Raw genomic sequence first — 22,674 nt, forward strand, 5'->3', positions numbered from 1 at the left:
TGATGTATGGGCAAGAAAAACAAATTATAGCCAGCATTCAATGAATGTAGTATGATACCTTTGGGTATGATGGTTTACGCACACTAGCGTCCCTCCCCCTCCCCCTGACGCAACCCCCCCTTTTAGCTTGAAATATGTCCCGGTTTACGGTTTTTTTTTATTTTTGAGAAAAGTATTAGAGTTAGGAAAAAAGTGTCAAGGTAAGAAATAATCCTTAATAAATTTTAAACAAAAAAGGTTATATACAACTTTTTGGTAAGACTCACCATATTCATGTATTAACTTGTTGAAGTTCAATATAAGTTAGTACGTGATAGTACTGAAATAAAACTAATACGGAGAACAAGCTTGCAAGCTTATTCTTCGTGAAGATTTCTTTCAGTGCTGTCACGTACTATGCTATATTGAACTTCAACAAGTTTTTCAACGGTAAAATTTTGTCGAAGTTCATCTAGCTATAACATCAATATGGTGCGTCGTATCAAAAAAATGAATATAACCTTTTTTGTTAAGAATTTAATAGGGAACATTTCTTTCATTGACACTTTTTTCCTATATTGTATACTTTCCCCAAAACACAAAAAACACTCTCAACCGGGACATATTTCAAGCTAAAAGGGGGGGTTGCGTCAGGGGGAGGGGGAGGGACGCCAGTGTGCTATAAATGCTGGCTATAATTAGTTTTTCAAAAAACACAATTTGACCGAATCATAAGGCGAAAAATCCTTATAATAATCCTTAAAAATCTCAAAAATCGAGGTTTTGTACTCGACTGTTTCCTCCTCCAAAACTTAACCAATCGTAACCAAATTTGGAAATCTAAATGATTATGAAATTATCTGTGCCGGACCGTTTTGCTTTTTTGGCTAATTGATATCCGTTTTGAATACTACGTCTCTCATGGCGGCATAGTCAAAGAGGCCATTTTGGCCATTTTTGAAAGGCTCTAGCGCCTTAAAAAACAAAAATATCAAAAAAAAGCAAAACGGTCCGATAAATCATTTCTCTAGCATCAAAACCCACGGAGGAAACAGTCGAGTACGTTGTATCAAGATATGACCACTCCTGTTGGCTCTTAATATGCAGGTTTGGGGGCAAGTTGTTTATATCAAGAGATCGCGGTTGTCGCCATAAATCTATACTTCGTTTTTTTTAGCATTAGAAATTAGGTAAACAATCTTGATGTGTCTTTTAATTGAAAAACACATTTTAAAAATATGTTACGGCAAATATGTAACAAGTATGAATCTAATACGATCATTTATATTCTTCTGCTTTCATAAGTAATAGTTATTGATTTTTAAAAAGCGTTTTTCAATTAAAAGACATGCCAAGATCGCTTACCTTCTTTCAAGTTCTTTCTAATGCTAAAAAAAACGAACTATAAAATTGGTGATTTAATTTTATACAATGTGACCGGTAGATGAGATTGATCGATAATTAAAGTTAGACCAAGAAAAGTCTGAGACTTTTTTGGTCTAACTGTATTTAAATTCTGACCTAATCTTATTTTCCCTTCTGGGTCGGCCTTATTTGTATTTTGAGCCAAAATCACTGTTTCTATGTTATCACCTACAACATTGTTACTCTAGCTGTAAGTTTTCCTAACAAATAAAATAAAATATTTATTTAGTTACCTACAATATGTTTATCCAATATTCCTGTATTTGTTACTATAAAATTGCACAATTTTCGAAATACCAAGTAACATTTGTAAAATAATTTAAATTACTTAAAGATACATTTTAACTGACCGCGCAACAGTAGCGCCGCTAGCGGTGAATTCTCGCGATATTCTCTAATTCAAACTTTTTTGAAAATATCGATACGAACAGCACTGGCCAAACTGTGGTATCATTTGTGCACATTGACCTGTCAATTTAGTTCGCGAGTTTCTGGAGGCAACTTTAGCTGGTTTGTTACTGCACGCCGTTGTATGGGAACCTTGCACTTTGCGACTATGCGCTGAAACTTGGCACAGCCCCCTCCCCCCACTTAATGAGACATGGCTCTCGACGGCTCCCGGTCTGTATCTGCTCAAGACCAGCTAAGAATCAACTGTGCCATGTTTCAGCGCATAGTCACAAAGTGCAAGGTGTCGTGCACTTACAAACCAGCTATTTCACTGATATGTGTTAACTTGTTAAATATTAATATTAACGCCATCTACTCGATCATAGGCTGAAGGTTATGGCGCCATCGCTCGAAAACAGTGCACCATATCTTTGGCCTAGTGTCGAGTAGATGGCGTTAATATTTAACAAGTTAACACATATCAGTGAAAGAATAAGGATCAAAGTCAAATAGCGTTCTAACAGTGATAATCGTCTGTCGAAAGACGCCAGTAAATTTACAGTGGCTGTTTTTTTTTTTAACAATCCGCATCTGTACACTATTTTCTTTGCGTACGTTAAGGCACAGAATAAATAATAGTACTAGGTACAGAAGACTCACTCTCTAACAAAACGCGTCTGTCACGATCAGCACAGATATGGCCGCTAGGTGGCGACAGCGCCACGCGCGGCTTATGGCAAACCCCAAAATTGGGGTCGAACGGATGTACTTTAGCTACCTGTAGCAAAGCGACAAAATCGCGGAGTGAGCCACGCCTGGTTAAGGGGTGATAGTAAACAAGGCAATAACTTAAGTTAAACTTGCAGGCTCGGATTGCAAGTCCGAATCGGACTCTAACACGGACGGGGAGATGGCCGGATACCCGCACGAGGACGCCGCGCAACTAGGACACGAGAAATCTGAGGAGGTTTACAAGGAGTGGCGGAAATACTGGGACGTGGTCATGGCTGAAAAGAAGAGTGACAGTATTATAAACATTACGCAGGGTAAGTGTTATTGTCGAATTCCACCCCTCTCGCCAGAAGAGGGGAAAGGAGCGACAAGTCCCACACATCGTGCTTAATGCATTCCCACTCGGTCAAAACAAAAAAAGGTAAGTAGACTCCACGAGTCACGACAACGAAACGCTTTGTGTGTCTCTATCACTCTTCCATATTAGTGCGACAGTGTCAGTTGCGTTTCGATCGCTACGGAGCGTAAGCGATTGGCATGTTGACTACGCCGCCAGGTAAGTAAATTGTGTTGTTGTTGTTTTTTTTTATACAGTTATTCCATAAAGATATATTTGCATCTAATAACAAATTACATACTCTCCTAAGACCCAGAGTAATTTATGCAGTTTTGAATTTGGAACCTTCTTTTATTTCATTATAGTTCAAAATTCGATTTTAATTTGTTCTTTTAAGGAACTCAGGACTCAGGAGGGATAATTATTATTTTCAGGCACTAGTATCGACTGGAAATCAAATACACAAGGAACTGGCGATGGAGAAGCAAAAGCTAAGGTATGTTTAAGTTCGTTTTAACAGCTTTTTAAATTGGTACCTAAAATCTTGTATTGATTGCCAAAAATAATTTTGAATTACGCGCCAGAGAATCTCCACGGCAAATTTAAGCATAAACTTGATTACTTATGTGTTAGTATTCTTACACCTACAAAGTAATAGACTGTTCATCTTTCGATCGGCCTTCAGTGCCGGATTTCCGCCTAGGCCCATAACCTAGCAATGGTTTTGGAATTGAGAAGAGGGCCCTCTAAATTCTAAGTGCCATACCAAGTACCTAGAGGGCCTAGGTCTCCAAATCCGGGCCTGCCGGCCTTGAAAACTGAGTTTAACAATTTAAAATTTGAATTTGGTACAGTTTATCACTTACTAACGATAGTAACGATCCATTAAAACGACATTTGGATTATGATAAGTATTGAATTAAACAAATAAAGGTAGTATCATAATTCATAATCATAAGCATCGGTGAAATTGAAAAGCGTGAGCTCGCTGTTCTTAATTATCTTGAGTCGACCAAAAATAACAAACTGACATCGATCCTTGAAATCATCTTGTGGACTGATGCACATTTAATACTCCTATGGACTCAAGCAAGCGGTGATGGTTGTTGCAGCCAGACCGGCGCTGGTTCTTCGCGATGCGTCACGGCGAGCGCGTGGACCTCACGTACGGGTCGTGGGTGCCGTTCTGTTTCGACGAGGCCGGCAACTACGTGCGGAAGGACCTCAACATGCCGCTCACACTCGGCGAACGGTGAGACTCCGACTTGTATAGCCGGTCAGACCGGCGCTGGTTCTTCGCGATGCGCCACGGCGAGCGCGTGGACCTCACGTACGGGTCGTGGGTGCCGTTCTGCTTCGACGAGGCCGGCAACTACGTGCGGAAGGACCTCAACATGCCGCTCACACTCGGCGAACGGTGAGACTCCGACTTGTATAGCCGGTCAGACCGGCGCTGGTTCTTCGCGATGCGCCACGGCGAGCGCGTGGACCTCACGTACGGGTCGTGGGTGCCGTTCTGCTTCGACGAGGCCGGCAACTACGTGCGGAAGGACCTCAACATGCCGCTCACACTTGGCGAACGGTGAGACTCCGACTTGTATAGCCGGTCAGACCGCGCTGGTTCTTCGCGATGCGGCACGGCGAGCGCGTGGACCTCACGTACGGGTCGTGGGTGCCGTTCTGCTTCGACGAGGCCGGCAACTACGTGCGGAAGGACCTCAACATGCCGCTTACACTTGGCGAACGGTGAGTCTCCGACTTGTATAGCCGGTCAGACCGGCGCTGGTTCTTCGCGATGCGCCACGGCGAGCGCGTGGACCTCACGTACGGCTCGTGGGTCCCGTTCTGTTTCGACGAGGCCGGCAACTACGTGCGGAAGGACCTCAACATGCCGCTCACACTCGGCGAACGGTGAGACTCCGACATGTATCTCATCAGAGGAATTTGTAAAGGTCGCCGTTGTCGGACACGACATGGAGGACTATATATATTGTTTTTCGAAAACAATACAAATAGGTAATCACGGTCCATATCCTGGTCGATATACTTACGATTACTTACTGGCGCGGTGACCCAAAATGAGTCTTGGCCTCCAACACAAGAGCACGCCACTTTGATCGGTCCAGAGCGGTATCCCGCCAGCTTTCGCCGACGCCGAGCTCACAGAGCCGCCGGTCGATATAAGTCTAATGTATCTTTGTTTTCCTGCGAGCGCAGCATGGATCCATTTTTATCGCTTGTCACTATGTTACTTTCGCACTTACATTCTTGTTAGAACGTGACAGGCATGGTGACAAGCGATAAAAATGCGACCGTGGTACCGCCGCTGTAAACCTTTTCGGTCCGTTAGCTTGCTAAGCTTGTTGAGTTCGCGTCTCATTTGTATCGCCGGGAGCTCAAAATTGTTGTAACATAAAAATCAAAGGGTGCCAAGGGTGGTATTCTATCTGTCCATTGTGTATTGCGTCTCAAATTTTGCTTAATGAGAGAGTGAGATGCAATGACATTGGACAGGGGGAATACTACTCCACTATTTATTCCAGTTCCAACGTGTCACCAGTGATTGTGAGCTCAGTAGGCTTCGAGTTGTCCGACATCCAAAACATTTTAGTGATATTACTATTCTGATATTTCAGAGTGGGCGGCTGCGACTCGTACTCCAAAGACACCCCTCTGACCCGAGTGGGGCGGCTGCAGGCGACGCTGGTGGGCGAGGGGCTCCGCCTGGCGCAGGTGCCCGTCTCGCACGTGTACGCCTCGGCCGCGCTGCGCTGCGTGGAGACGGCGCACTGCCTGCTGGAGGGTAAATACTCGTACTAAAGTCATTCGGCTTACTACTCTCTCTTAGGGGCACCCCGCACTAGCGTCTAGCTAGTCAACTCTGTGGCTACTGCGACGCAACGTTGGCGCTACTGAATGAATGAATGAAATCGTTTATTCACAATGAACATATGGTAATATAAGATCTTAAATTACAAGCATTGCGTCCCATGATACATTCAGTCTAGGCAGACGTGTGAAAACAGTTGTCAGTGATTAGATCACTCTGTCACTTAAAGTTCATTATATTATATTTACAAGATTAATTATGATTTAGCATCAATTAACAATATTTATAACATAAAAATACTGAAATGAAAATGAAAATTAAGTATATAAAAAAAACATTAAATAGGATAATTACAAAAGATCTTCAGATGTCAATTAACATTTTAAAACGTATGCAATAAAAATTCGTTTATACTGTAAAAACAATTGTCAATTAATATTTTATACAATGTCTTTTTGAAACCCTTAGTAGGCAATATCTTTATTTCAGCTGCAATAACGGTAGTGTGGGCTGGCCCTGTAGTGGGTGCACTACGCGTACACTCTATGCTATTCTATTCAACGTCCCACCTCATATATCCTGGCAGGGTCGCCATGTGAGGTGGGACGTTGAATGAAACTACTACATGCTTGGAGTATCGATCTATAATGTCTTGAATAACATAATTTAAGAGCTTATATAGGGCTAAATTAAGGGAGTGTACGCGTACAGTCACGCTCCCTAGAACGTCTTGTCTTGGACTTGACAAAACTTGTGATAAGTTTGTTTCCCAGTAGGACCGAATGAGCTCGCGTTTCTAAGATTTCTGATTCTCGACTGTAAAAAAAAAACATTTTTTCCTGAGTGACGCGACAAAATAACAAGAAATAGTTAATCGATCCATTTGCTCTGTTTCCTACTATTATAGTACAGTCGCCATCAGATATGTATATCGAAGCGGCCAAGGTGCTCACAAATATCTGAACACGCCTCTATTGTCAGGGCGTTAGAGTACGTGTTCAGATATTGTGAACACCATGGCCGCTCCGATATATCTGATGGCGACTGTACAATGTTCACTTTTCCAGGTTACCAAGACCCGTCTCTCAAGGTGAAGGTGGAGCCGGGTCTGTTCGAGTACAAGAACTGGCACCTGCCCAAAGGAATGGCTCCTTTCATGACGCCGCAGGAGCTCCACAAAGCCGGGATCAACGTCGACTTGAAGTGAGTACTATCGCTTTTAACGTGTGGAGACCTTAGTGTAAGGCCTGAGTGGACGCTCGAGTTGAGCGTGCAGCGGGGCGGGGCGTGCGGCGTGCATGTTAAACAAATGCAAACGTATAAGAGCGGCCTTAGTGCACGCTGCTCAAAACGCTTGTGAGCCCGACTGCACGCCCCGCCGAACGCTCCGCTCCGAGCGTCCACTCAGGCCTTTACACTTAGAGCATTTAATAACTGGAGTCGCCTTTAAGAGCTTACCCCTCCGCCGAAAAACTTGCACAATTGTGCAAACTTTGGTATGGACTGACATGGCTATTTGTACGTTACGTACAAATCATGTAGAAATAGCAATATATTTGACATTCCCTCCCCCGCAAATATCGGCAAACTGTTTCGTAAAGAAAATGACAGCCATGACGTCTCCAGTTACTAAATGCTCTAAGGTTTAACCCCCTTATTCATAAACGTTTACTAAAGTTAACAAGCCGATAATAATCGTTTGTCCCTTTCCGACGTATTGATATGATGGAAAGGGACAAACGATTATTATCGGCTTGTCAACTTTAGTAAACGTTTATGAATAAGGGGGTAAGACTCTAAACGGGCCCACAGATTACCAGTCCGCCGGAAGATATCAGTCTGTCAGTTGTTCGTAACTGTCACCTTTTGCGATTAACTAACACGCTGATATCGTCCGGCGAACTGGTAATCTGTTGGCCTCTGAAATTACATCAAATACACACACTCGATATAAACTTTCAATTAATAGTCGTCTTTCAAAATAATCGTTTTATTTTACAGTTACAAGCCGTACATGGAATTGGACGTTACCACATCAGAGACTTTAGAAGAATTTTACAAAAGGAACGAGCTAGTTATGCATTCGGCGGTCAAGGACACTGAGGCAGAAGGTATCGTAAAATAAGAATAATTTATTGACAATAGAAAACAATCTTACAGACATATGAACACAGGTGGATCCCAAACTAGCACATTCACTGCTAGCGACCCGATAGGCGGGTTATCTGTTCGTAGGCGCTTTTCGCTACATACGGTTTCTCTCGTGTTATCGGCTACACTCGTAGCGCGTAGCTCCTGCTGGCACTGAATGTGCTAGGCTATGCCTGTGACTTGGGTTCCTAATTCAGTTGACATTAGATATTATTACAAAGACCTATTTTATTTAAATAACTAAGACTTAGTATACAAGCAAAAGTTAAAGTTTAGTTAATTAATTTAAGAAGAGATTAAATAAAATAAGAGGATACTTACAACTAGTAACTAATTAATTTACAAATTAATTAATTTGTAAATTAATTAATTAGTTAGTTTGTAATTATTTTATTTAATATCTTCTTAAATTAATTAACTATGGCAGGCCTACGGAACTCTCCGCGCGAGCTCGGATTTATACCTACGAATCTGCTCCCGTTCACGGTAGAAAAGCAAGCCAGTTGGTTAGAGATGGGCGAAATGTGTCAGTAGAGGGAAAAGATTGATATATATCTTTTTACCACTGGGATATGTATCACTCTTTTATATCTTTATATCCGTGTGTATCAGTTGTCCCACTCGTAACTGTATCGACACTTACAGACTTTGCGTCATCTTATGAATGAGAGAGATACAGAATTGTTATTAAAACTTCTGTAAGTTTTCACACATCAAAATAAATTAATTAAATTGAAGAATATATTTGCCTGATAAAATACCTTATTGCTTTTTGTTTACATTTTATTAAATGCAATGCAATGTAACTCATTCACCGAATTAATAACTCAGCATTGCAATTTGCATTGCATCCTGCGCGAGCGAGAAATACTATACTATCTACTTCTCGTTCCCGCGGAATAGCGAATGACGCGTCCGAATCCGCCTGAACGACCGCTGTCGCTCGTTCGTGTTACTTCGGTCGACGCGCGACCGAGACATCGCTTTCGCTTTAGTAAACAGTTGCCGAGGGAGTGAGCGGTACGGATATACTGACACATTCGGATTCGTAAAGACAAGAAGAGTGATTCATGAAACGAGAAAGATATATATCTTTTTTATCTATCACTCCTGAGTTACCCATCTCTACAGTTGGTTGCCACACGCGCTTACATACGCACGTCACCGCGCGCCGCACTGTCAATGTTTACGATAGTTACAAGCTACGTAGTAGGTACCTACCTACTATTGAATTTCTTTAATTAAACATGTAATGTTTATTATGTATGACAAATGTATAGTTTTAGATATCTATCTATTTGAAATGGGTACTTAGCAAATTTTTAATTTATTTTGGTAAATGTTTATTTTAACGACAGTAAGTTACCTTTACACCGGAAAGTGCCTACTCATTTTTGTTCTGGTTAACTTATAATTAATTACCTGTATTCATGGGGTCGCTATTATTTTTCTTTATTGTGTAACATTAATCCCTATCTGATTTTAATTACACGAAGTTGTAAAACTAATTCTTGCTGGGATTATTGCGCGGTTTATAAAACGGCGTAAACACTGCGGTTACTGCAGGGACATATGACCTTTTAAAATGACTATTTCGCAAACACTAACGCATAATCGGAATATTGGGTATAATTTAAGATTTAGCTTTCCTTTTATTTCACTCCGCTGTTTAAGTAGGTATTTATTTATCATTTCTAAGCGTCAGCAACCCTAGTGTTGTGCCGGTGCGCGCGGTGCGGGGAGCGGCGCGTTGAAGGGCACTCCATTGTATTTTTGTGTAGGTATCAAAACGGTAGGTATTTGCGTTTTGTTTGAGAGATAAGTATCTGTTCGTAAGAACTATTATATAATCTGTGACTATGGTGAGGACAGGTGAGACGGGCATACACACCCATATCTTACTTTACAACTAGTAACTAATTAGTTAGTAAGATATGGGTGTGTATGCCCGTCTCACCTGTCTGTGGCACAGTGACTCTCGAACGGGTGAACCGGTTCTGGTTCTTACACACGACTCATCAAAATAGTTTCAGCCGGTTCGTGTCTGGTGTCCGATTACGTGTGGGGGGTTTTTAAACGTGTTAATTTATTTTTCACCACACCAGCTCGGAAAGGTTTACTTTGCATTTCAAAAACTGACAGCAAAGTTGCATTTTATTCACATGTGAGGCAAAGTAATCAAATGCAAATTTTGAGTTGTTTTCTTATGTTTACTGGTAGAATTGACTTTTAAATGATGATTTTGGATGATAAATATTTAATAACATTCAATTGGATTTGATTTCGTTTGATTCTGTTTGATATTTTACATTTACTATTTGCTTCGGGTCGGTGTTGTGAAAAATGTTGTGTTTCACTCGGGGGCAAATTTTGTTTAACCCTCACGCTTTGAAACCCTCGCAACGCTCAAGATTCAATTTTGGAATCTTTCGCTTCCTCGGGTATCAATATTAGCACGAGCGGTTAAACAACAACTTTGCCCCCTTGTAAAACAAATAACTATTATTCAGGCGGCAACATAATGTTCATCGGTCACGCGGCCACGCTCGACATCATGGTGCACGCGCTGAAGCGGCTGAGCGCCGGCGCCTGTGCGCCGCCCTACTCGCTGAGCCCGCAGCTGCTGCGCGTGCCGTACTGCGCGCTGGCCGCCATGCGCGACCGCCCCTGGCAGGTGGTCTCCCCGCCCTGCCCCCCCTCAATTAACTCCAGCTCGGGCAGGTTCGATTGGAAGACGTTGCTGGATTTGTAATTATTAATGTACAGGGAGAGGGAACGATCCCCGTTCTGACTTGACCGACAGGTCTCCGTCGCCATACGGCGGGGCAGTGTTGACCGAACGTTAATTGCGAAAACCATTATAAATTGAACCGTAAACTGTAACCGTCCGTTACGGTTTACGGTTCAATTTATAATGGTTAATGGCCAATAATGGTTAATTGCATTAACGTTTCGGCCAACACGGCGGGGTAACGCTGCTAATGTTCGTTTTTTTTAGCATTAGAAACTAGGTAAACAATCTTGATGTGTCTTTTAATTGAAAAACACATTTTAAAAATAACTTACGGCAAATATTTAACAATTACAAATCTAATACAATCATTTATATTCTTATGCTTTCATAAGTAATAATTTTTGAATTTTAAAAAGCGTTTTTCAATTAAAAGACATTTCAAGATCGCTTACCTTCTTGCAAGTTCTTTCTAATGCTAAGAAAACGAACGATAGTTTGATGGGGACCTTTTTATAGGTACTTAGTAGAATTACTATGTATTTATTATAAAATAAAAGCTTAAGTAATATTGTTGAAGTAAGTGAGATATTAGCTGTATCTGAGCATGTTGGTCGAACTCTGAATCGTTAGATCGCAGGTATAACATGTCGTCATTTTCATACACTATGTATGTTTTAATTTTAACAGACCTACACACACATTCTATAAATGTTACTGTCTTCCCATACGATGCTACGCTGTATCCAGTCCTTAACCTCTCGTGTGCCGTGATTATTTTTTTCTAATATTTTCCTCGTACAGTCGCCATCAGACATATCGGTGCGGCTAAGGTGTTCACAATATCTGAACGAGCACTCTAACGCCTTGACGATAGAGGCGTGTTCAGATATTTGTGACCACCTTGGCCGCTCCGATATATTTGATGGCGACTGTACGCGAAAACGCGCTCTGGCATACCACGGCTTAAAGCTCTTTCTCGCTAAAGTCCAGTTTCCTGCAGGATCCCGTTTTAGTAGTATAGTAACGTTCATAGGATTCCTCGAGGAACTGGGCTGGCAGGACTAGCCCACCCCCTATCACGCAAAATAGGCGCAAGTCGTCGAGTTACGGAAAATCGCCCGAACTACAATACTAGAGATGCCCCGAATAGAGGATTTGGCCGAATACCGAATATTCGGCCCCACCTCTCGGACGAATACCGTATATTCGGCAACCGAATATTCGGCATGAAATGCGAACATTTTGAGTCACAATTATTATGAAAACTGTTCGCCAACAAATCACAACGTTTGCTAACATGTATTTTTATGTTGAACAGAATCAATTAATGTTGTTAGAGTCAATCAAATCAGACCCATGATAAAAATAAAATATTCTGTAATCAACAAATGCTCAAAAACGTACCATGGTATTTAACTAACTTTCCAAGAATACATTATATACCTAGTTTTTGGCAATTTTTTTTGTGTAATTTTCTTTTTAGGTAGGTGCAACAGGTATTCGGTATTCGGCCGAATAGTAGGCAACATTCGGCCGAATACCGAATATTCGGCAAAGTGGCCGAATACCGAATAGTTGCCGAATATTCGTGGCATCCCTATACAATACAATACAACAGTAGCGGTCAGAGCATTCTGTTTGCGGGCACCGTGCACGCATGCTATTAAAAACGGGATCCTGCACACGTACAGGGTACGGTACCCGCAAAAAATTGGACGTCGTGGGAAAGAGTTCTTAGGGTTGCGCTGACTTGACCGCGTAATTTTTTTAAGGTGTATACTTAGATAATATTGTGGTTTAATGGCATTGATTTTATAAGTAAAAATGCCAATTTATTTGATTGCAATTATTTGTGATAAATATGTGTGGTCAAATCAAGTTTGTTCTGATTAAGTTTACTAGAAGTATTTGGAAGTCTCATAAAATTTCAAATAATTTCAATCATAGATACATCAATTTAATTTGTTACGAATAATGTTACGAAATATGGCCGTCGTAACTAACACCAAATTGTTAAAAATTATTTAAATCGTGGAATTTTATTCTTTTTATCCTTGATATTTTTATAAGTTATTAAATTAAGCCATTTAATAACTCTTGAATATAAATCATTCTAATTAAATAAAAAGCTAGAGTTGATGAAGACATTGCCTGTTAATTTTTATAGTTTATCATATTTTGTATAACACGTTCATCTTACTGTGATAATTACGTGGAACTGTTTTCCACATTCCTAGTGCTTCAGTGAACGATAGGATTCTATTGTTACTTAATTATTTATAGATATCAAACTTATGGCGTATAAAATAATTTAATTTTACTGTTTGAAATACTTAAGATCCCTTCAACGTGCAAACTAGCGCCACAGCTAAATAATCGTGATTATTTAAATTTAACGAAATATATTGAATAAAGGGCCGCTACGTACTGTATTGTGTATTTAAGTACCTTTTGAATACATCAAACATTCGTCGATCTAGGAACTCGAAACAAAAACGGCCATTTTAACTTTGGACGCATAGAATGACTAATCCAGCAACATAAAAACTAGTCTGATGTATTCAAAAGGTACTTACATACACAATACAGAACGTAGCGGCCCCCTTTTTTCAATATCTTTCGTTAAATTTAAATAATTACGATTATTTAGCTGTGGCGCTAGTGTGCACGTTGAAGGGCTCTTAATCTACTATATTGTTTTGTCACTGAGCATTAACCTTCATTCTAAGTCCAGATTGGATGCCCTGTGATTGCGCTTGTGGCGCCCTCTACGCAGAGTATTGTGTAATATTCCCTATTGTCACTGAAGAAATTCATGCAGTGGCCGAAAGGTCCACATAGTATTTAATTTCTAGTCAGTGTTGATAGGCATTTATAACATATTTAAGGGTGGCATTCCACCTGGCCAATTTCGTTGTCCAATGTGTATTGCGTCTCACATTTTGCGTAAGAGCCCTTCAACGTGCGCACTAGCGCCACAGCTAAATAATCGTAATTATTTAAATTTAACGAAAGATATTGAAAAAAGGGGGCCGCTACGTACTGTATTGTGTATTTAAGTACCTTTTGAATTCATCAAACTAGTTTTTATGTTGCTGGATTCGTAAATCTATGCGTCCAAAGTTGAAACGGCCGTTTTTGTTTTGAGTTCCTAGATTGACGAAACCAGCAACATAAAAACTGGTTTGATGTATTCAAAAGGTACTTAAATACACAATACAGTACATAGCGCCCCCCTTTTTTCAATATCTTTCGTTAAATTTAAATAATTGCGACTATTTAACTGAGGCGCTAGTGTGCACGTTAAAGGGCTCTTAATGAGAGAGTGAGACGCAATGACATTGGATAAAGAAATTGGACAGGTGGAATACCACCCTAATATAGATTATAGAACCATCAAAGTCAATAACATGTTTGTACTTTTATATAATCTTTTGGATTTGTTGTTTGCAAAGCAAACGTCACTGCCAATTTAAATATTTCAATTATTTTTGTACCATTGTCTGTGGACAATGTGTGCCATTAACTGACGATTGGTAAACCTTATGGCAAAGACATAACTCATAAGGTCCATCAATTAAGTTTAAGCTTATGTTCAACACAATAATTTATTGTTATGAATAAAATAAATAAAGAATTACTTAGTACTAGCTAAGGGTGGTATTCCACCTGTCTAATATGCATTGCGTCTTAATTTCTCATTAAGAAAAATGTGAGACCGCAAATACACATTGGACAGATGGAATACCACCCTAAGTGTAAGGCCTGAGTGGACACTCGAGTTGAGCGTGCAGAGGGGCGGGGCGTGCGGCGTGCATGTTAAACAAATACAAACGTATAGGAGCGGCCTTAGTGCACGCTGCTCAAATCACTTGTGAGCCCGACGCCACGCTGCACGCCCCGCCGAACGCTCCGCTCCGAGCGTCCACTCAGGCCTTACACTAAGGAACACTGTATAAGTCTTGTAATGGGGCTGTCTGATCAAAGTATTTTACAGATGGCGCCAGCATTGGTTTTTTATTTTGTTTTATAACCGGGATAGATTATTGAGGACAAGCCTGAAATTGCACTGTAGCTGTGCAATTGCGGCTTAGTTCTTGTGGAAGCTCCCACGGCAGAGTTTACCCACACGACTTCAATCATGGTACCTGTGCATTGTGTACTTATGCCTTATTAGACTGATTAGATTGTTATTAATCATGATTATCAATGTAAGTAAATAATTCAATACACTTAAGATATGTAAGATTGAATAAAAGCCTCATAATTATTAATCGTTTTATTTACACATCGTAAGAAAATCTTAATAATAAATACACAACGACAAATTCAACAATAGACAGATTTTTCGGATATGTGACTAGATATCTTGCCATTAAATGCTAACAGTAAAATATTGCATTAGTATAAAATGCTATGTATTAGAGAAATGCTGTTACCTGTAAAATGCATTGAATAATCATAAATTGTTCTAAAGATTCGAACATTGAAATGTAGCGATATTAAACTTCTCTGGATAGGATATAACATTTAAAACTTCCTCGTTTTGAATACACCTTCTTCTTCTTCCTCGCGTTATCCCGGCATTCTGCCACGGCTCATGGGAGCCTGGGGTCCGCTTGACAACTAATCCCATGATTTGACGTAGGCACTAGTTTTACGAAAGCGACTGCCATCTGACCTTCCAACCCAGAGGGTAAACTAGGCCTTATTGGGATTAGTCCGGTTTCCTCACGATGTTTTCCTTCACCGAAAAGCGACTGGCAAATATCAAATGATATTTCGTACATAAACGTTTCGTTTCGTTGTCTCGTTTTGAATACATATTAAATCATAGTTATCGACAGGTCTATCGCGAATTCATTTTGCTACATTTATTTCCGATGCTGCTAAGCAGGTTACATAATAGACCCGATATAAATATGATTTAACCTTTTGGACGCTAATGACCGATATATCTGCACCGCAGGTCCAATGCCAAAGACTGATTAATAGGTCACAGACCACAGAGCAACATAGACCTACGTGCATTTGCATAAAGTTCAATTTCAGTTTAGACACTTCGGTTACGTGGCGTCCGAGTGACAGCTTTTGTTTGATACGGCGTCGAAAAGGTTAATATATAATAATGTTCTGGATAGAAGTATTCAAACCAGGGCTGCATATCTCAAAATTTGCTGTGTACGTAGTTATTTTAATCTGACGGTAAAGTAGACCGTTAGATAACTATATCCGAGATCAAATTAGTAACTGTAACAATGTCAGTAAATACTAAAAACAATTACTGATCAAATCTAGTATAGTTCATTTTCTCTGCTAAGACCTCTACTACAATCTGTTGGATCACTTGCCTGTCCTCGGCTTTGATATCCTCCGGTTTAGTTTTATGGTCATATATTTTCCTATCTATAAGTCTAGCTATAACTTCTTCCACTATTTCGTCTATGATTTTATTTGTGCCCGCCGTTTCGTCACTAACTTTAATATTTTTAGTTACATCTTGATCCTTTTCAATTTGATTTTCAGTATCAAGTTGAGTTAGTTCTTCCACGACGGTTTCCTGTATTTCTTCAGGTATATCACCTCTGCCATCAACTTCAACTATATGTTCTGCACCAACGCCGTCATCAGAGAGTTCCTCCGCGATCTTTTTGTGTCGTCTCATCAACTCCCTAAGCTTTTCTTTCGCAGATGCCACAACCTCTTTTCGAGTTTCAGATTTTATTTTCGCTATCGCTTTTCGTTTTTTCTCTTTCCTCAAACTTTTTAACTCTTCAATTGCTTTCTTAACTTTTGACTTTTTAGATTCTGCCTTCTCTTCAATTTCTTGAACAGGTAGTGTGTTGTCTATTTCGCCCATACTATCTTCGACGGGTAGATCACTTGCATCATTTGCTGTCTCGTCGTTTGCAGGAGATTCTTCTTCAGTTTCAACAATATTTTCTGCTTTAACTATTGGCTCCTCAATTTCAACTATCCGTACTTCTTCTTCAAATTGTTCTTCATCTGGCACACCTTCAGATTCAGAACTATCATAATTAGTATATTCTGTTTCCAATTCATTGTACATACCGTCGTCAGGAGGTCTACTTAAATCCGGTTCCTCTCGACCACCGCTATCAATACGTAGTTTATGACCTTGTGGATATTCACGAAAATCTCTCCTCTGTAGAATAAACAGCGCTGGGCGAGTTTTTATTTTGATCGGAGGTAAAATTTTATAATTTAGTGAAATTGCAGAAAATGTCTCTATACCCTCTAGAACTGTATGCGTATGTGTGAATGCTTTGAGGTTAGGTGAATATTTACTCTTAGCTTCTATTAGGAGGTGGGTGTACTGTTGTAATTGTTCCGCGTCGAGAGATTCGTTTTTGCTGTATTGCCAATGGTCGTGGATCTGTGTGAACCTGGTGACGCCGGTCTGTGCTGCCAAGTTGCTGATATGTACGTGGACGTATGGTTCGTTCTTTAGGAGCTTGTGGAATCTGAAAAAATATGGAATTGACTAAAACTAGTGTAGATGAGTGAATCTTGGACTATTTAAGTTATACTAATAAAATTGTTGTCTCAAATTCTCTTAAAAGCATAGAAAAAGCATAATTAGATTAAATACTACAAATATTCCAAATTTTAGGTACCTATTTACGTATTTACGTCAAACGGTCTCGGAGAAAAACGAATTTAACTAATTTTCAAGACCGAAGTGATCCCATAAGTGTTCCGTGAACAAAGTTTTATACGGAACACTAAAAATATACCTAATATGTATAACCTTGTATCTTGAAGGTCACAATTTTCTAATGCGATTCAATGTGGATCCTAAAGCTATACTGGTACTTGGGCGTCTTACACGAAAAGCCCCACCCACTTCATTTGGTTCTCGCAATTTACTGTAATCCACAAACAAGTATTTATCCATTTAGGTTGAAACCTTACCTCGTCATGGCGACCCCACCCGGGTAGTTGGTCATGGCCACGGACACGAAGGCGACCGACAGCAGCACATTGCCGACCACCACCACAACGGTGCCCCAGAACAGGAGCTCGAAGATCGGTGCTTTCGTTCGGCGAGTGAATCTAAAAAAAACATTGAGTTAATTTACTCGTATTAACGTTAATTTCGCCAGGTCAAATCTATCTGTGTAGGCTAACTTTAAAACTAATTGTAGACCTTATCACATTGATATAAGATTAAATAAAAAATTAAGGTTGACACAATATGACAATGTGTATATCATATTATAATATGAGGACATGACCCATGAGCGAAATTTCATTTTTATCGGGAGTTTGATACCTGAGTTTAATATAAATTTATGACATAAATAATCCATTCTTAGATAGTAGTCGTTACTGGCAATATAGCCCATTTCTCACAAACAATAAAGATTATGATTATGAATATTATACAAATAATAGTCCCATGATTTATAACTCGTAGAAACGTGCCGCGGTGACTCCTTGCACTATCCCCTATCTAGGTATAGTATCTACAACGCTGACTGTACCTAGGCTGGCCAGCCTAGGTACAGTCAGCGTTGTATAGTAGGTAGCATCCAAATCCAAAGTATTCAAATAGTTCGGTACACCATATTATTTGTATGGCGACTTTACGACGCTGACTGTACTTAATAATATGAACAACTTACATATAAGAGAAGGCCGCAGCGGACGCCATATTGAACAACGGGAACACGTATATTATGAACCGCAGCTCCTTATGCGGCAACATTGAATACAGCAGCACGTAGACAAGTGCCGGAGCGACCACTTGCACCATTCGCTTGTCTAGGTATAGTATCTAGGGGCCAGTCAAGTATCTAATAATATGAACAACTTACATATAAGAGCAGGCCGCAGCGGACGCCATATTGAACAACGGGAACACATATATAATGAACCGCAGCTCTTTATGCGGCAACATTGAATACAGCAGCACGTAGACAAGGGCCGGAGCGACCACTTGCACCATTCGTTTGTCTAGGTACGCGCCTAGGGGCGCTAGGAGCAGGCTCGGGCCGAGCCCGCGGGGCAGCGCCGAGTATAGGTACCAGAGGAATGGGGAAGTCTGATTATTGGTTAAGGACCTGATTTTCAAATTAATAGTCATAGATAGGTCTAGCTAGACGTCGAATGTCCACAGATCTGTAATATAGGCTTTTCCTAGTACGACAAATTCTCAAAATCCTAATTGAAAACCAGTCTAAACATAGACCTGCTAGCATGAGGCGTTCTCGCACGCACCTCAATACATCAACCGCTACTTCTAGTATGGACTCGCGACTACCTAGACGTATTTCTAACCACGTTCCTTTTTTATGACATTAAAGTAAGACCGTAACAAACAATTTAGCTGTTAACTGATTCGTTGCGTGTTCCATTTTCGATTTTCGAAAAATTTGGCTGTGGCGCGGAACAATCATTTCATGACACGGCAGCCATGCCATGCGCCATAGAATATGATAACACTCCTCCCGTGTCATACGCCACACGTAAAAAACATTGATGACACGGCAGGCGTGTCATCAGCCCCGAATCAGTTAACACATTAATTGCCACCCAGCCAAACAAGACGTCCGCGCCAGGCCACAATTTCAGCATATAAAGCAGTAGTACCACGATCCCGACTCGGGTCGTCCGGCCTGGGAACGAAATCATAAAATACCCGATAGTCGAGTTTTCGGCACTGAATGTGTTAAACAATAAGGACATTTTTCATTATAGCTTACGGACGTTTACATTTCCACTCAAAAATCCCCATGTTAAAAAGGATACACCCCAATCCGAGCTCTTGTTCAACACGGTGTTGTACCAGAACACCTCGGCCTCGGGCCACAGCAGCCGCCCCCAGAACACGGAGTCCACCACCACGGTCAGCGCCACCAGGCCCGCGCCCGCCGGCAACACTATCTTGAGCAACCTGGGAAATTTTATTAATATTATAGGACATTTTTTTTTACACAAATTGGCTAAGCCCCACAAGGTAAGCTCAAGAAGGCTTGTGTTTTGGGTATTCAGACAACGATATATATAATATAAAATTACTTAAATACATAGAAAACAACCATGACTCAGGAACAAATATCTGTATCATCATATAAATAAATGCCCTTACCAGGATTCGAACCCGGGACCATCGGCTTCATAGGCAGGGTCACTACCCACTAGGCCAGACCGGTCGTCAAAATTAATGAGAATTTTCACTTTACCAGGCGTGGCTCACTCCGCGATTTCGTCCATCCGTTCGTACAAAAGTACATCCGTTCCACACCAATGTTGGTGACTAGCCATGAGCCGCGCGTGGCGCTGTCGCCACCTAGCGGCCATATCTATCCTGATTGTAGCAGACGCGTTTTGTTAGTAGTAGTTAGAGAGTGAGTCTTCTATATCTAGTAGGTACTATTATTTATTCTGTGACTTAACTGTGTACCATTGACGGCCGGTTAGCAATCGTCACAAAACTGACGGTCAATGTCAAACCCCATACATTTTGTCAGGAATGTGACGGTTAGACGTTATTGAAACACCACGACCAACTGCAGTGTTGCCACTCTCTCAATATTATTATTAGGTTTCGAATATCGGTACAGTTGTTTAATGCCCTAATATACATATTTAAATGGTATGGTAGAGGATGTTTTTTGAGGAGAAAACAGGATGGATTTGAGTTACATAATAATATACATATATAATATAACTCATTATGCTTCATGAAGTAATTGAAATAAGAAAATATTGCAATGTCAGTGACAAGAAACATAAAAATAATTATTTGTTTGACAAGGGGGCAAAGTAATTAAATTCGAAAAATGGAATCTTGAGCGTTGCGAGGGTCTCAAAACACGAGGGTTACTCAAAATTTGCCCCCGAGTGAAACACAGAGTTTTTCACCACACCAACCTGAAGAAAATATTAACTGTAAGATATCAAACAAAGTCTAATCCAAATTAATATTTATCATTCAAAATCATCATAACGATTTCGATAAAATTTTCTATATGGGAGTTTTTAGGCGCGAAAAATTTATCTAGCTAGGTCTTATCTCTGGGAAAACGCGCATTTTTAGTTTTTGTGTATTTCGAGCAAAGGTCGGTCTCCCAGATATTAATGATTAAATTAAAAATAAATACTATTAATGTTATTTTCAATACTATTAAAGCTATTAATATTAAAAAAATAAATGTAATAACAACGAAATTGTAAAAATAATAAAAAAAATGCATGAAATATAGGCTATTACTATTAATGGATTGGAGTAACTTACGTTTGGAAGTCGATCTTCTTAAAGTACATATCAATGACAAGGAACAGTCCGAACAGAACGGCCAGCTCAGACCGGAAGATGATCATGCTGGCCCCCGCTGATATCAGGAACTGCCTGCGCTTGCCTGATATCCATCCTTCAAAGGCTAGCAACACTAGAAAATATATTTTTTTATATGAGGCTATATAAAATGTATTTAATTTGAAACACTATTGCATTGCATGTCACTCTCTCATTAAACAAAATGTGAGACAAAATACACATTGGACAAAGAAATTGGACAGATGGAATACCACCCTCACCTACAGTATCATGGTTGAATAATAGAATCAGGTGAGGTGATTTGGTATCACTCAATAACATCAATAAGATATAAGAATAAGAAATCAAGCCTTCTTTGATAAAATATTATTATTGTTTACACCCTAATTTTGAATTAAGATTCTTATTGCTATAATTTTAAACAGCTGCCATTATATTATTCAACATTATGGAATCTCAATATAGTAGAATTCGCATAAGTACACTTTGAAAAAACTAGGTTTTACAAATAAAAGTTAAAATTCTTTTTGCGTGATAGTTTTACAAATAGCATTTATATTTTAAGTATGTGCAAAAAATCGCAAAAATGTTTTTTTTTTTATAGAATTCTTTCTTACTTACCAAGGGGTAATGCTAGAATATTAGGTAGTGGACGGCTCATGTAAAACATGAAGTGGTACTGAGTGACTGTTATTAAAGTGAACCACCAAGCAAATGTGTTCCCAAACTGTTTCTGCAGCGTGTTCCTCAGCCGCGTCCATGCTCCAATCACTGTCAGTGCTAATACTAGACGCACTGAAATCAAAATCAAAATAAAAACAAATCTGTACTTAAAAAAAAATGCGCAGTAGATATATTATTACGAGTATATCGTAATTTGTGTGAGATTAATTAAACTTAGTACTTGTGTAGATGAGGTCTTACCAACATACTGCATCCAAAACTTATTTATTCCAAACAGATGAAAAATTGCGGCCATAGGTGCCGATAGAGCCGAAATAATAAGCGGCCCGACGAATGTACGCGGCACCACCCCCGGGAACTCATTGTGGTCGTACTGGAGCAAGTTATTAAAATATTACACATTTGTGAGTATGCCACTAAAGAATCCAAAATTAGATTTTCTTCAATACCTGTGAGAGGTTATGTCGATGATATAAAATATCGTGAAATGCTTGTATATTGAAACTTTCTTCGACTTTTGTAAATGGGCATAGTAACACGTGTAAGCTAGCAATGACATAAAGCAATTGAGCCATATTTTATTTAACTAAAATCCAAAAATAATCAACCCATAGCGCACAACTGAAACGTCAACTTCTGATGTTGTTGACAGATTTAATGACAGAAGTAATGCGTTCAAAAATACGACATAAAATAAGATAAAATGCGAAACACATCAATAATTTTATAATTTTATAAAAAACAAAGTGAAAATATTACAATATTCACATACATTTGCTTTTTAAATCACGTAGTAATTTCAATTTAACTTCTCGTGCTCCTGGTGAGTATTTGGTTTATTTTTTGAACGAAAAAATAATACGTTAAGTTTTGTTAATGCAAGTTTTTGTATTTAAATCCTTTTTGTAAATAAGTATAGTAAAATATTTGATAAAAATAAGATATTTCAAGTACAATTATTTATCCATGATTGTTCATGAAATATTGGCTCTAGACACACATAAAACCAGACTTTGCAGTTTGATTTTTAGAAGCAAGGCTTACATTCAACTTTTATATAGAAATTTCATTAATTTATACAAAATTACGCAGCTGAATATTGATTT

The 22,674-nt window shown here is 39.6% G+C and overlaps 2 protein-coding genes across 2 annotated transcripts in view; one reads left to right on the plus strand and one right to left on the minus strand.

Moving 5' to 3' along the window:
- Positions 1-10,644, plus strand: part of LOC134673183 (ecdysteroid-phosphate phosphatase) — a 34,715-nt gene extending 24,071 nt beyond the window's left edge. Inside the window, exons 8-14 of the mRNA XM_063531138.1 lie at positions 2,661-2,840; positions 3,298-3,359; positions 3,976-4,115; positions 5,500-5,666; positions 6,761-6,896; positions 7,695-7,804; positions 10,355-10,644. Of these exons, the coding sequence (XP_063387208.1) occupies positions 2,661-2,840; positions 3,298-3,359; positions 3,976-4,115; positions 5,500-5,666; positions 6,761-6,896; positions 7,695-7,804; positions 10,355-10,596 (1,037 nt within the window). The 3' untranslated portion in view covers positions 10,597-10,644. The remainder of the gene's footprint in view (positions 1-2,660; positions 2,841-3,297; positions 3,360-3,975; positions 4,116-5,499; positions 5,667-6,760; positions 6,897-7,694; positions 7,805-10,354) is intronic.
- A 4,198-nt stretch (positions 10,645-14,842) lies between these two features.
- Positions 14,843-22,207, minus strand: LOC134673115 (probable Dol-P-Man:Man(7)GlcNAc(2)-PP-Dol alpha-1,6-mannosyltransferase). The gene is made up of 8 exons (XM_063531051.1): positions 22,018-22,207; positions 21,809-21,941; positions 21,506-21,679; positions 20,843-20,996; positions 19,354-19,498; positions 18,420-18,646; positions 17,515-17,655; positions 14,843-17,063 (listed from the first exon to the last, which is right to left on the minus strand). Exons 1-8 carry the CDS (start codon positions 22,141-22,143, stop codon positions 15,860-15,862), a joined length of 2,304 nt encoding a protein of 767 aa, XP_063387121.1. The 5' UTR covers positions 22,144-22,207; the 3' UTR covers positions 14,843-15,859.
- Positions 22,208-22,674: the final 467 nt, after the last annotated feature.

This window comes from Cydia fagiglandana, chromosome 18 (assembly GCF_963556715.1).
Source record: "Cydia fagiglandana chromosome 18, ilCydFagi1.1, whole genome shotgun sequence".
NCBI classification, from domain to species: domain Eukaryota; kingdom Metazoa; phylum Arthropoda; class Insecta; order Lepidoptera; family Tortricidae; genus Cydia; species Cydia fagiglandana.

Excerpts from the sequence above, each read along its gene's own strand:
- LOC134673115 (XM_063531051.1), bottom strand. The coding sequence starts at position 22,143 with ATGGCTCAATTGCTTTATGTCATTGCTAGCTTACACGTGTTACTATGC. Across the intron at positions 19,499-20,842 it reads AAGAAGATCGACTTCCAAAC|GTTGCTCAAGATAGTGTTGC; the intron begins GTAAGTTACTCC and ends AAAATTTCCCAG. Across the intron at positions 17,064-17,514 it reads GGTGGGGTCGCCATGACGAG|ATTCCACAAGCTCCTAAAGA; the intron begins GTAAGGTTTCAA and ends ATATTTTTTCAG.